The sequence below is a fragment of the Pipistrellus hanaki genome (assembly GCF_964339955.1).
Source record: "Pipistrellus hanaki genome assembly, chromosome: 1".
NCBI lineage: Eukaryota > Metazoa > Chordata > Mammalia > Chiroptera > Vespertilionidae > Pipistrellus > Pipistrellus hanaki.
The window spans coordinates 65,989,978-66,005,604 of record NC_140503.1 but is presented as its reverse complement, the minus strand read 5'-3'; the positions used below and the strand labels follow the sequence as shown (position 1 = coordinate 66,005,604).

At 39.7% G+C, this 15,627-nt stretch overlaps 1 protein-coding gene across 2 annotated transcripts in view; it reads left to right on the top strand.

Annotated features, from left to right (window-relative positions):
- Nucleotides 1-255: 255 nt before the first annotated feature.
- Nucleotides 256-15,627, top strand: part of CDIN1 (CDAN1 interacting nuclease 1) — a 222,789-nt gene continuing 207,417 nt past the window's right edge. Inside the window, exon 1 of one of the 2 annotated variants that reach the window (XM_084892394.1) lies at nucleotides 256-830. In XM_084892394.1, coding sequence (XP_084748520.1) covers nucleotides 730-830 — 101 coding nt within the window. In that variant the 5' untranslated portion in view covers nucleotides 256-729. The remainder of the gene's footprint in view (nucleotides 831-15,627) is intronic. The other variant, XM_084892392.1, reaches the window with a different exon arrangement.

The following is a 15,627-nucleotide window of genomic DNA, read 5'->3' as shown; positions in this document are numbered from 1 at the left end:
TTCCCTGCCCGCTGTAGGGTGACACCGGGTTTGTTTTCTAGTTTGTTTCCCTGCACATACCAGCCGCCCTGAGAGCTGCAGAAGCCTGGCTGGCGTCAGCCTGCAGAGCTGCGGGGGTTTGGCCCTCGGCCCCGCCCTCGGGGCGCGGCGTCTAGCGGGGAAGGCACGCTCTCTCAGCCCGTCTCCAATCCGAGGCGCGTTCAAACCCGCGCTTTTGGAAACGTATTCAAACCGCGCGCCCCGGCAGCGGCTTTGCGGGCTCGAGCTTGGGCATCGCAGACCCCCAGGTGCCCTGGCGGCCGGGTCCGTGAGCCCGGGCTCCGGCTGGCACCCAGGAGGGTGCACGCTCCGCCCGCCCCAGGTGGGTCCCAGGTGGTCGCTGCCAGGGTACCTGCTCCAGGAGACTTAGGCCCCGCCCCCTCCGGGGTCGCTGCCTCCCGATTGGCTCGCCCTTAACTGACATGGCGGCGGTTGCCTTCGGCTGGGCCCACTGCGGCTGCGCAGAAAGCAAGGGCCGGGCAATCCTGTTCTAAAGCCCGCCCCCGCCGCCGTGGCTGGAGCTTAGGCTGTTCTTGGGAAGGTGGAGGGCTGGGGGACCCGCCAGGAAGTGGGGGGGCCCCGCGCCGTGCCCCTGTGTGCCCACCCCTGGTCCCCCCGGCACCCAGGCTGCTCGGGCCCAGGGTGCTTTTTTTGTGACTTGTCCCGCCACCTCCCAGACTCTGGCCCAACATGATACTGACCAAAGCCCAGTATGACGAGATAGCCCAGTGCCTAGTGTGTGTGCCTCCCACCAGGCAGAGCCTGAGGAAGCTGAAGCAGAGGTTCCCCAGGTAAGTGCCCGCCTCTCCTCCGCTCTCACAGCCCCCTCTCCGCTCTCACTGCCCCCGGCCTGCATCAGCCGTGCCCGCAGCCCAGCCAGCCCTGAGCAACCACATGTCACTCGTGTCAGTGTCAGGGGATCCGGATGGTGAGAGGTTTCTTCTCTCACCTGCCTTCTCCTGGAGATGCTTACTGGGTGAATCAATGAAATTCAAGTTAGCAGTGGTTTATGGAAAACTTGGTATGTGCTTAGTGATGGATGCACATAGTAGGTGCTGCATAAAATGTCTAGTGGTGAATTGACAGATACTGGGGATGAATGACAGGAGGCAAGACCCCCCCACCCCCCCCCACACACACACACCCCAAACCCCATAGTGGAAATACCAATGGTAGATTCACAAGGAGGAAATAGAGGACCCTTTTCAATTGGCCCCTGGAAACAAACTAGGGATCACAGGCCACAAGGGGCCTCCTGTGTGACAATGGCTCTCTTAATATAATTAAGGGCCCTCGAGTGTTCTCAAGCCAGCCAGAGAGACTGTACCCCAGAGATTCCGCTCTTGGCTCAAGAGTGGCCATTTGAACAACCATATGTATACACGTTCCAGGTATATTTCATACTTCTCTCCTTCCCAAAACACTTTTTTTTTTTTTTTTTTTTTTTTTTTTAGTGATTTTTTTAGTTTTCAGAAAGGACTCTAGGAAGTATAGATTTCCTCATTTTGAAGATGTGCAAATTGAGGCTCCAACATATCACAAAGAACCTTGCCAGGACAAAGCAGGTTATTTGTGACATGTTAAAGATGAAAATGCTTGTTTCTTTTTCATTTATCTCAAAACCAAATTCCAGCTTGGACCATTTAGTTTTGTGATACTGAGCACTGTAGCCCCCAATTGTCCTCGACATGCAATTCTTCAACAGACATCACCATAGAAATGCTTTCTTGAAGAAAGAGAGATTATTGGGTAATAAAGTGCAATAGAAGCATAAGTTGAAAGTCTTATGATCTCATTTTTTTTTGAAGAACTCTGTTTTCCTAATCTGTAAAATGAAGGAAAACTAAGTTAAAATTAAATTAATATTCAATTTAAGGCAGTATTTATCCTCTTATAGTCCAAGATTTTTATCAGACTTGCTAACCAGGAACAAAACTAATAAATTGGAATTTAATGATCTGTCTTTAACTGTTGCCAACTCTGCCAATGAGCAAAGAATGGGTGAAGGCTCATCAGCTAAGGGAATAGGTAGATATTTTGGGATATTTTAAAAATAGAACATACATTTAGATATTCTCTCATGTATTTATATTTCAACTATACTCTTGATTTTCTTTTTTCCCCCTCCCCCTTCTCCTTTGCTCTCATTCTTTTTCTTTTTCCATAGCAAGTACTTTGTCCTTTCCAAAGAGGTGCCCTTCCCATACTATTATGCACTTATGAAGGACTCCCTTCGTTTGGGGCACCGGGCTGTCTTGGTTATTCTCTTATGTTCCCCCCACACCTTTTATTCATAATACCCCCCAATACTTTTCACTTCTTCAAAATACCACTTGGGGAATCACAAACTCTCCACAGGAAACTATTTACAGAGGCTGCTAATCAGCAGAAGAAATTAAAGAGCCATTTAGCAGCATGGGTGGAAATTTTATAGAGAGTGTGATTTTGGACTTGGCTTCACCGCTGCACTGTTTGACTTTATTTTATGAGTGTTTTTTTTTTTTTTCTTTTTCTTTTTGTTGACTGTATTGGGGTGACATGGGTTAACAGGATTATACAGGTTTCAGGTGCACAGTTCTATAACATCATCTGTACACTGTATTTGTGTTCAACAAGCACTGTGTTCCTTGCAACGGACTTGCACAATCTTTAGATTTGATGGAGTTGGTCAGGTACAGTCCTGAAAGATAATTTCTGGTGGTTCAAAGAGGTTAAATGACTTGTCAAACATACCAGAGATGTTTAATGGCTAAACACTGTCTTGAGTACAGGTTTCATAATTTTCAGTTCAGAATTCTATACTAAGCTGCCTTGATTAGTTTCAACATTATTGATAATAACAGCACCAATTGTTTTTGGTGACATTCACATATGGTGAGTCCTTAAAAGTCAAAATATTAAAATGTTTTTAAAAGTTGCTAAAATTCTTAATTTTTCTGATTCTAAAAGTAGGAAATGTTCAGTTAAAAAAAATAAAAAAATGTATTTATAATACCATAGCCCAGAAATTTTTTGTTACCATTTTATCTATTTCCTTCTAGTCTTTTTTCACACTATAGTATTGTCTCTGCTAATATACTTTAAAGGTCTTGCTTTTCTCAATTAACATATGGTGAGCATTCCTCATCTTCAAAAAGTCTTCACAATGTGTTTCAAATAATCAGTATCACGTTCTAGATGTACCCTTCATTTTCTTATTGTTGGATTTCAAGAGGGTTTTTTCTCTCTAATTTTCTAATATTATTTTTGTGCATATATAACGCCAAGTCTGCTTATTTTCTTATTTTCGATTCCCAGTTTTCAAACTTTTAGTTTGCAGAACTCTTTACACTCTGAAAAAGAACCTTTATTTACTGATATATTGGTTATACCTGTTGATATTTACCAAAATTTAAATTAAATCTAAGAATTTAAGAAAATCTACTGATTAATTTATTTAAAAATTAATTAATAAAGCCATTGCATGTTTTTGTTAACATGTTATGTTTAACATACTGGATTATCAACCATCATTTCGAAAAAGTAGTGAGAAAATGGCCATTTTAAACTTGTGAAAAATTTCTAAAGGTCTCCCTTAATAGAAAGAAGATATCTGCTTCTGCATTCAACCTGCTCTGATATGTTGTTTTGACTACAGAATATGAAGAAACTCTGGCCTCAATTAGATATGTAGCTGGAAAGGGAAGAGTAATTTAATCGGCTTTTCAGATAATTGTGGATATTTTTGTTGCTACATAAAACCCAACAAGTGGTATTTTCTTAAAGGTTAATTGCAGTGTGGAATGTGAAACTGTATATTGGCCCTTTCCACTCTGTTATATTACAGTCCTTTGACCTGTCATAAACTTTGAGTGGATCTTTTACCTACGCATGACTTTTATCATCATGCATTGTTCACTTGCAAAATGTTGGTTGTGAGTTATACAGGTCTCCCAGATGTTGTCACCATTCATTATATAGCATCAGAAGAAATCACATCTATGATAATAAAAGCGTAATATGCTAATTAGACCAGGCAGCTGATAGACCTTCCAGACTTCCTTCTGGACAAAGCCAGAGCTGCGAGGGCCTTGTACCTTGCACGAATTTCATGTATCGCGCCTCTAGTTTGTTAATATCTTCCCTGATCTCATCAGAAAAATCTGTAAGATTTGCAGCTGTCACCCTTATGTGATGGATACAGATCTTTCCCTTGAAAGCTCACATTTTATTATTGGTAACAAACATTATCACTTGTTTTTCTTGAAGTGTCAGGCTCACGTTGTTTAATTTTGAGGAAATGTCTGTTAGATACCCAAATCTGAATAATCATACTCTGTCCATCATTTAATCCAGTAAGAATGGTATTTCATGGAAAAAGCAGCTAGTGCCCTAACCGGTTTGGCTCAGTGGATAGAGCATCGGCCTGCGGACTCAAGGGTCCCAGGTTCAATTCCAGTCAAGGGCATGTACGTTGGTTGCAGGCACATACCCAGTAGGGAGTGTGCAGGAGGCAGCTGATTGATGTTTTTCTCATCCATGTTTCTAACTCTCTCTCCCTGTCTGTAAAAAATCAATAATATATATTAAAAAGAAAAAGAAAAAGCAGCTAGTTCAGCTCTCAAACAAGCATACAAGTGCTTTTCCTTGAGACAGCCATCAGACTTCTGCAGGCAGTGCACGTGCTTTGTGTTTACTTCTTATTTGCTCATAAAATGTTAAAGGGATGTATATTCAAAGGTTGAGTATTAGTAAGTGAATTTGAAGATATTCCTAAGTAAAACTGGCTTTTTGTTTCCTGCAACTTTGTGATAGTGAAGAATATAGTGCCCCCGAGGACAGTTGTGCCCGGCCTTGATTTGTGCTCAGGAGCTGGCAACTTCACTCGCCACTGTTTTTGCACTATCATTGCACATACCACACAGGGAAAAGGCAAATCATGCCTTACTATTTCTATAAAGGTAATTTTGACCTTATAGACACCCGAAACAGTCACAGGGACTCCAGGTTTTCATTGATCACATTTTGACAACCACTACCTATTTTAAATAAAAGGTATTTATGTTTTGAAGAATTCTGATGTGTATGGGCAATTTGCTATATATATTTTGATTGATATTGATATAATATGATTGTATTGATCCTTTTACCAACAGGACATGGGGATATATATCTCTACAACTTTGCAAACATTGAAGAGAGTCATTATTTAATTTTTAACATGATGGGTTGAGAATGACATCTTGTAATTTGCATTTTGATTATAATACATTGTATGTTTTCTCAACTGTTTATTGAACATTTAGTTTTCTTCTTGAATTACCTGCCTGGTGTCTTTTGCCTAATTTTACATTGAGGTTTGCTATTATTGTTTACTAGAGGCCTGATGCATGAAATTCATGCATGGGGTGGGGTGTCCCTCAGCCCAGCCTGCACCCTCTCCAATCTGGGACCCTTCAAGGGACATCCTACTGGCCTAAATGGGCAAACATCCATCTCACAAACCAGGACTGATGGCTCCCAACTGCTCACCTGCCTGCCTTTCTGATTGTCCCTAACCACTTCTCTCTGCCAGCCTGATCACCCCCTAACCACTCCCCTGACAGCCTGATTGATGCCTAACTGCTCCCCTGCCAGCCTGATTGGCCCTAACTGCCCTCTCCTGCAGGCCTGGTCACCCCTAACTGCCCTCCCTTGCAGGCCCAGTTACCCCCAACTTCCCTCCTCTGCTGACCTGGTCACCCCTAACTACCCACCTTTGCAGTCCTGGTCCCTCCTAACTGCCCTTCCCTGGTGGCCACCTGTGTTCACATGGAGGCAGAATCTTTGACCACATAGGGGCAGCCATCTTGTATGTTGGAGTGATGGTCAATTTCATATTACTCTTTTATTAGATAGGCTAGAAGCATGATGCATGGGTAAGGGCCACCTGGATTACCCTGAAGGGTGTCCGGGGTCAGGGTGGGGATTCCCTTGGGGTGTGGGGTGGCCTGGTCGAGGGGTCTGTGGTGCTTTGGGCCACACACTCCAGTGACCCAAGCAGAGGCCTTGGTATCTTGGATTTATTTATCTTCTATAATTGAAACTTTGTAACCTTGTGTGGAGGCTAGAACTGGCGGAAAGCTTGGCTTCCTCCATTGCCAGGGAAACCCAAGCCTCCTGTTTGTGTGGCTGGCTGCCATCTTGGTTGGGTTAATTTGCATACTCACTCTTGATTGGCTGGTGGGTGTGGTTGGTGGGTGTAGCAGAGTGATGGTTAATTTGCATGTTACTCTTATTAGAATAGATTGTTTATTCATCTGCATATGTTAAGGATGTTGATCCTTAATAGGTTTATATTTTTTTGCAGATATTTTCTGTTTGCTTTTACAATAGTAATTGTTCTATTTTGAAAATGTTTAACTTTAAATTTATGTGTTGTTTTTTCTCATTTTTCCTTTTTGCTGAGCAAGTTTCTTTTCTGTCCTATGATATGAAAAAGAAATATTTCACTTAAATATTCTTCTAGGTTCTTTATGCCTTTCTTTCTTATTGTTAATCCTTTCATCTTTCTAGCTGAAATTTATTTTAGCATATGCTCAAGAGATAAATTTCCTCCCCAGCTTAATTTTTATTTTATATGGTGGCTTCCACTCCCTACTCTCATTCCTCCATGGTTTCTTTGTTTCCACTGAAATTACAAATTTGTCTTTCTAAGTCAGTGCACTGAATCTGGGCAATCCCTTAGCTGCTCTGGTCTCAGAATTCTCCAAGTTAATACAAAGGGATAGGGCTTTGTGATATCTGATATTTCACAACTCCTAAATTCACCTTCATTCTGTTCTCTTCTGCAATTTTACAGTAGCAGGACATTTGCCTCCAAGAATATAGGGTATACTGTATATAAGTACATGCTGAGGATTTAGTCATTGATTTGCATCTCTCAAATTATTTTCTGGACCTTCTTATTCAGGACAAAGCACCAGCCCAATCAACTGTTACTTATCAGATTATATTTTATTGCCTAAATAGTACATATGTATTTGTTTATATATATAAACTAGAGGCTTGGTGCACGAAATTTGTGCATGGGGGGAGGGGAAGGGTCTCTCAGCCTGGCCTGCGCCCTTGGGGGATGTCCGACTGCTGGTTTACGGGAGGCAACCAGCAGGGTCCTTGCTGGCCAGCCTAGACCCCCCCCCCCCGCCCCATTGCCACCGCTGGTTGCCTCCCTCTGAGGGGACAGGGGGCGTGGAAGTGGCAGAGGCAAGAGCTGCCCCTGGTTGGAGGCCAGTGTGTATCATAGAGACCAGTCGTTCCGCTGGTTGTTCCACTGGTCAGTCAATTTGCATATTAGGATTTTATTATATAGGAAGGTGACTGTTCTAGAGAAACCTCAAAAGGAGTATTTAAAAACTAATTTGGTTAGGCTCTCTATGCTTAAGCCTATACATTTCATTCATTTTCTTGAGCTCCTATCTCTACCCTCTCTCTCCCTCTCCCTCTCTCTCTCTCTCTCTCTCTCTCTCTCTCTATATATATATATATATATATATATATATACACACATATACATACACACACACACACACACACACACACACACACACACACACATATATATATATATATATATATATATATATATATATATATACCGGTGTGTGTGTGTGTGTGTGTGTGTGTATATATATATATATATATATATATATATATATATATATATAAAAGTTGCAGAAATATTATAAGAATTCCAATATACCTTTCACTCTGCTTGCCATAATGTTAATATATTACATAGCTATAGTATAATTCTCAAAATCAAGAAATTAATTTTTATGCAATACAGTTTATTAATTTATAGACCCTTTTAAAATGTTTTGTTTTTTTTTTGGTTTGTTTATTTGTTTGTTTTTCACTAATGACCTTGCTCTATTCCAGGATCCAATGTCCCATTTCTATTCCAGGACCACACATTAGATTTAATTGTAATGTTTTCTTAATCACCTCCAATCTGTGACCTTTTATTTTTTTACTATCATTTTGTCTTTTATGATCTTGACACTTTTGAAGAGCACTGTTCAGTAGTTTTATAGAACATTCCTAAGTTTGTGTTTGGTGTTTTCTCATGATTAGATTAAGGGTAAATATTTTTGGCAAGAATAGCCCAGAAGTGACATGGTGTCCTTCTCAGTGCGTCCTATCATGGGATGGGGTTCATGTCTTCATATGTCTTATTACTGGTGAGGTTAACCTTATTCACTTGGTTAAGGTATAGTGCCTGCCACGTTTTTACCTTGTCTTTTTAAGGGATATCCTTAAAGATTATGCAAATATCCTTTTTCTTACATCACAGTTCCCCTCATGATTTTACCATCCATCAGTGGTGTTTGCATGAAAATCATTACTGGTTTTATAAAGGTGATTTTCTATATCTCTCACTGGAATGCTTTTCAACCAATATCATCCACTATCACCATTTTATATAAAACAATTCATCCTACAGTCAGTCCATGATTTTTACTAGTATGTGCAGTTTATCCATCTCTTATAAGAGTTGGTTTATAAATTCACTGTGTGCTCACTATGTTTGTGGCACTATTTGGGTTTTTGTTTTTTTTTTTAAGAAAACTGACAGATAGAATGATATAGTAATTAATTTTGAATAATTATAGTCTAAGGGAAGAGTTTAAGATGCATTCAATAGCTATAAATTATTAAAATCATAGAATGTTAGAAAACAAAGGATTTGTTGCACAGTTAGATTCAATATGGCTACTTAAGTGGGGTTCTTAGTGGAGATAATACCTTTGTTGGGAATTCTTTTGTTGGTGACTAAGCCCTTTGTCACAGGTTTGATTTTTCCCTGAGTTCCCTTTTCATACATGAGCTATTTGGTTGCTCTTCATGCCTTTACTTATAAGTCATAAGTCAAACTCTTGACACTATAAATCTCTAAGCAAATAAGTGTCTTTACCCTATTGCTATATCTTTTCCCTTAGGGATCCTGGCTTAGTTGTGTGTTTGTGTGTGTGTGTGTGTGTGTGTGTGTGTGTGTTTGTTGTTGTTTTTAAATGGTGCCTTCCACATTTCTAAGTATGATTTTCTGTCATTGCCCTTAACCTCTACTATTTCTACACTCTTGGATCACAACATAGGCAACCATTCACTCATGTGAGGCTGATCCTAGAGAAATCTCAAAAGTAGTGGTTAAAAATTCATTTGGTTGGACTCTGTGCTTAAACCAATATACATGATTTACCGGTATTTTCTTGAGATCTTCACCTACCTCAACCAGAGAACTGGAGTTAAGGCTGAGTCTTCTGTTTCTTTGCCAGTGTTGAACTTAGTGGTTCTTAGTTGTTGGTGATAGACCTAGGGGTCCAGTCTGGTTGGGAGTGGAGTAGCTAAGGAATGTGCTTGAGACATGCACAACAATTTTATTTAATTTTTACATTTATTTAGTGTGGCTGAGTTTAATTTGGTGCTGCCATTGGCTACAGTTTTTCTTTTTTGAACAATGCACCCCTTCCCACCCTCTTACCCCACCCCACCCCACCCCTTCCGCCTCCCCCCCCCCCCAAGGTATATTTTGAAGTCAATTCACTTTTCCCATAGGGTGACTTTTATACCATTGTTCTTGCTCCCTCTAATTTGTTTTTAGAAGTGACTTGGCACTGCCTCTTTTTATCTGAGTCACAGTAGCCTCATCTGTAAAAGGAGGGATGAAGCTCCACAGCTAGGAAGAAGAAGGAAGCAGAATTCAAACTGTTCTTAAGTCTGTGGTGAGGATTAAGTGAAGTCAGGCATGTAAAAACACTTAGCTTAGTGTAAAGGTCCTCGTAAGTAGTTAATGGAGGGTAAATCTGACTACTTTTGGAATTTAATATATGGCCTATAGTAGAAGAAATATCTGCGAAGTAAACTTCTGAAACGTATAAAACAAAATTTGCTTTGGAATGAAAGCCCATAGATTTGTAGAAATACATGTTTATGTGATCAGTTGATTGTGTGGCTGCGAACATAGAGGCTTGATCATTAGTTGAATTGGCTCAGATATTCAAAACTTGCCTTAAATCTTTCATAGTTATATATATAAATCCAGTTTTTAAAACACAGATTCACTAATTTTTAAGAATTGTAGTAGCACATTGCAGTGTATAATTAATACTGTAGGGCTTAATTTACTGAAATAGGAAGTTTATTCCATTGGCCTTGTTCTTTCAATTTGTGGTCAGTTCCTATATTTTGACAATATTGTGGTGGACCTTGTGTTCCAAATAATGAGAGAATAATTTGTAAGGGGAAGAAATGTCAGTGTTTTATTGAACTGAAAATTATTTTGGTGATTTTGCCAAAGAATTAAAATTATTTTACATGACATTCAAAACAATATTCAGATACTCAGGAAATATGTGTATATATATATTCCCAATATATATATATTCCCTCTATATATATATTCCCTCTATTAGTCATTAGTACAAATTAGAAAAGAAATTGTTCTAAAGAAATTGTTCTATGCCGAAACCGGTTTGGCTCAGTGGTAGAGCGTCGGTCTGCGGACTGAAAGGTCCCAGGTTCGATTCCGGTCAAGGGCATGTACCTTGGTTGCGGGCACATCCCCTGTAGGGGGTGTGCAAGAGGCAACTGGTCGATGTTTCTCTCTCATCGACGTTTCTAGCTCTCTATCTCTCTCCCTTCCTCTCTGTAAAAAATCAATAAAATATATCTTAAAAAAAAAAAAAAGATAAGAAATAATATTAAAAAAAAAAAAAAGAAATTGTTCTAAGAAAAGAATGTGGTTATTTCATGTATTTCCATTACTTTATCTTTTCAAATGTGATTTTTTTTTTCATTCCATAAAATTTTAGGTTTTTATTTTAGTTGCTGCACTAGCTTTGAAGACTCTTGAAGATTATTTTCTTATTTAGTTAGATGGTACCTTCGCTTTCTAAAATTGCTGCTTAGCTTTTATCAGATATCTGTGCTCCTTTGGATTTGCATAGGTGCAAAAGTGAGATGAGCTTGAGTTCTTGCAAGGAGTACAGTGTTTGAGGAAAAACTCAGGTAATGTTATCCCAAGAAGGACCCACATGTTGACTATATTTCTTATTAGTGTGAGGGAAACTTTTCCTCACACACAATTAAATTTTTGACTTCATTTTAAATCTATATTCAGGCATCAAACTTTAGTCTATTAAGTAATAACCCACACCAAAATGTATGCTGGTACAATAAAGAGGAATTATATAATTCCCTAGGAGAAAAATGTTCAATATACAGTATATAAATATTTTATTATTTGACTTTCCACAAATTTTGACTAAATTCACTGTTAAGTTTTTATTACACATTTTGTGCAGTTTTGCCATATTGGTTGAAGTTTCCTTAAAAACAAAACAACCAACATGAAAAGTGATCTTACTATATATAAAAGTCCTGTACCGGTATGAAAATCATATGGGAGATGGGTAGAGAATAAATTTTCCTTTATTTTACTTTCAATTTTCTTTTTCTTGAAGGGAAGTTATTTCAAATGTTTGATTCAAGATGTCTTTCTTCTTGACCCTGTCTGTTGTCAAACTGCTTATACAGTGAGCTGGTATACAGGGGATCCAGGAAAGGTGTGGGGCGCGGCTTCTAACGGAATGTCTCCATCTCTTGTGGGAACAGAATGGACAGCTGGATCCAGCATGTTTGGCCCCTGGAGCCGTCTGTGCCTCATGTAGTAAAGTTGGCACAAGGCCTGTCATAAATCAAGCCTTTTCCTGGCCACTTTGGGGAACTAAATACCTGCCTCTCCTTTTCTTTCCTCTTTCTTTCCAGCCCTACCTTTCAGGGAGGCATCTTGATAACACATATGTCAAGAGTTGATCATTCTTCCTCATAACCCAACACTTCCTTCATGCCAAAGAACAGTGACATGTTTGACAGTGTCACCTTTTTCAAGTGCCATCCCTTGGCAAAGGGGGGAATCTTTATGTGCCTTCTGGCTTTAAGGCAGCAAATAAATATATATATTTTTTAATTTAATGGGCGTTCACATTGCAACCTGACAAACACCTGAAGTCTCATTAAGATAATAGAATGTTAAAATATCCTAGGACTTTTTTTTTTAATGCATTTTAAATATTGAGATTCAGCGGCTAAAAATGTTTGACAACTCTTAAACTTAGCGTAATAATGTTTGGACCCTGGGAATAAATATTTTGCAACAAAGCAAGCCATACAAGTAGAAGAGAAAGTAAGATGGGTTCATGGGTCTTGATATTGTTGCTCAGGCAAATATGTGAACACTGGGTTTTTCTTTCCCTGACCAAACGACACCCCTGCTAATTAGGGCAATTCTGTGTGAATCCCAGTCTTTCTGCGGCTGTCCTGGATGCAGTAGACATATAGAAGATGGAGATTTAAAATACGCTGTGCATTGTCACCATGCTCCCCAGGTCCCAACTCACATTTATTTTTAATTTAAAATGTTTGTTAATGTTGAGATCTGTCCTTTCCTCAGGCCCAAGAAAGGATGAGTTGTAAACTCTGATCTTCTATTTATCGTTGTTTTAGGAACTAGGGGACATGGCCGACTTGATGTTTACAAGGGTTATCACTCAAGGTTGTTGAAAAATCTGCAAACATGCAGCTAGCACTAGTTAGGGTGCACGGTCTGTCAGCTTTGGGAGGCAGGTGTTTGGTGAAGCTCACTTCCCAGCTATTTGCGTGCTGCTCACCAGCCTGGTGATATGAAAGATTCAGATATACACTCAGCAAGTTTATGATTTACTGTTTGTCATGAATATTTGTGATTACTCTCAAAAAAGAACTGGGTGTGTTTAGTGTAGGAACGCTGTGGGTACCCAACTCCAGCTTTAGTATACATAGAAATGCAGGGTGAAACCCCGGTGTTCGCTCCTGCCTGTGCCACAGCTTAGCTTTCCAAGGTTCTATAACTTATGAGATGGTGTCCAAGACTCGTGTGCTCTTCGAGGTGACCTTCTGTGTGGATGAGATCTGGAAGGGTTGTTTAACTGCATCTTCCTATAGCTGCAGATGAAATTAGACTGAAAAATCATTTTTCCCCCCCAATATTCTGTTTTTATCTACAACTCTTTCAAGCCAGTATCATCTTTTGCTTAAAGCATGTTACCCTGCTATTTGTCTTTGCTGATAATATTGGTAGGGAAAGCTAATAAAATTTGAAATTAACTTGCACTTCAAGCCCCATTTAGCTAAGATAGTAAATGGACTGGGAATAAGAGAGAGATTCTTCATTGTATAGTATTACACAGACTCTTACAGCCTAGCTATAATGCATAGCTCACAAACCTCATTTCTTAACTAATAAAGTTAACTTATTTATTTATTAATTTTTCAAATAGATTTTTAGAGAAAGAGGAGGAGAGAGGGAGAGAGAGAAAAACATCTATGTGAGAGCAGAGCAGCAATCAGCTGCCTTCTGCATGTCGCCTACCAGGGATCGAGCCTGTAACCTGAGTATGTGCCCTGACCAGGAATCGAACCAGCAATCTTTAAGTGCACAGGACAATGCCCAACCAACTGAGCCACACTGGCCAGGGCTAACGTTAACATTTTCTAGATTCTTATTTCCTGCAGCCAACTAAAATATATATTAAGGTAAAAATACATTTAACCTCCAGTTTATAACGTTTTGCATTTTGGTTTGCACTTTGGTAGGAACTCCTCACATGCAGATCATAAATGCTTCTCCAGAAGGACCTGTGTACCTTCCTTATGATTTCAAATGTGGTGACTCATGGAGTCTTCGATCAAGATCAGAATTAGAGACCATCTAGTCAAATCTATTAATGTTGTACAGGTACAGAACAGAGAGCAGATGTTACCTGGTGATTTGACTGAGGTTTTCCATCTGGAGGCAGAATTCTCCAATTTTGTTCTTCAACTAGAGATCACAGACACCTGTTGCACTTGGGGGGTCAGTGGGTTTCAACAAGGAGTGAATGAATGAAGCTGGCCTGGCTGGGATTATGGCAAGACAGAAGTCCAGTTGTATACACTAGCAGAGCAGCTGCCATTTTATACCAGCCGTGTATTGCCATGCAGGAATGTGGGCCCATTGCTGCCAGGTGTTCTGTTTTCTTTTTCTGTTAATTCTCATCAGAGGATATTATTTCCATTGATTTTTAGATTTTTAGAGAGAGTGGAAGCGAGGGAGGGTTGAGGGGGGAGAGAGAGATATATCATATCCATCAGAGATATATCATAGGCATGAATTGGTTGCTTCCATTACATGCCCTGACTTGGGCCTGGGATCAAATCTGCAACCCAGGTACGTTCCCTTGGTGGGGAATCAAACCCTTCTGTGCATGGGTTGACACTTTACCACTGAGCCACACTGGCCAGGGCCAGGTGATCTGTTTTCTAGAAAGCAGTTCTAGATCTGATTAAGAAAAAAAAAATATCATGAGTTTAAATGTTGTCAATTTGTTTGACTTTTTCAAAACACTGTGTGGGCCAACAGTTTCCTGGCCAAACAGAACAAGTCTGTGGGTTGAATTTGGCCTATTGCCAGTGGGTACTGGAGCTGGCTCTTTCCAGCTTTTCTCCACCCTACGAATTGTGGCTTTGAATTAGTACCTTAAAATCAGCCACAGTGGGAGTGTTTACACTACAGAAATTGGCAAGTGCTACCAACCTGAGTCCCCTCCCCCTCTCCACCAAAGGCACTTGTTAAGCCCCCCATCACCACTGCATGCCATCACCAGTTTGAGGGTTGCATTGCCTGTTATGGCGTGTGGCATGTCTTTTCTAGGATTTTCTTTACTCAGTTTATTTTGATTTTTATAGCTTTTTCCTCCCCCCTCCCCCCCCAAAACAGATAAAAATAATTACATCTGTATCTCATTTATTGTTATCATATTTTTGTGTGTTGGGATTCTCCCCCTTTTTTTTCTTGTCCAAAGAGAGGATACCTATTTTTTCCTGCTATAGTCAGTGTGGGAGCTAGAATCCCAGTCGTGAGTCTTGCAGTACCTACTATATCATAGGTATTTTAATACATATGGTGATGGATATTGATTAAACTGATCTGAAGAAAATGCTGCCTGATTAAAGAAAAACAACAAAACATGTACATATGTCTCACTTAAAAAAATTAATCCCTTCCAAAATAGATTAATTTGTTAAATTTAGGAACAATACAGTGTTTTTTTCCCCCACTCTGTAGACATTTAAAAATACCTCTAGTGTAAAAAGCAAAGCATCTCTGCAATTAGAGTGAAGCACAGTGGGAAGATGCCCAACTGGTCACATTACAGTTTGAATTAGTACAATTTTATAAAGACTCAAGTATCACATATTCCCATCGATGTATTTCTTTTCCACATTTAAATTATAAGTATAAAATAAAATGGCAGCATTCAACTAAAATAGAAATGGGAAATAAAATTAACAGTGTTACGCAAAAACATGTGCATTTTAGAATGACAAGTGGAATTCTTTGTGGGGATAGGCCTGCATGAGTGGGCTGGCTGGGTGGTATTGAGTTTGACAGAGTTGTCATAGCGTGTGCTTGACCTTGGGTGGTTTATTTAGCTCTCTCTGCTTATAGTGGATTATTTTATAAATTGATAGGAGGCCAAACCCTATAGT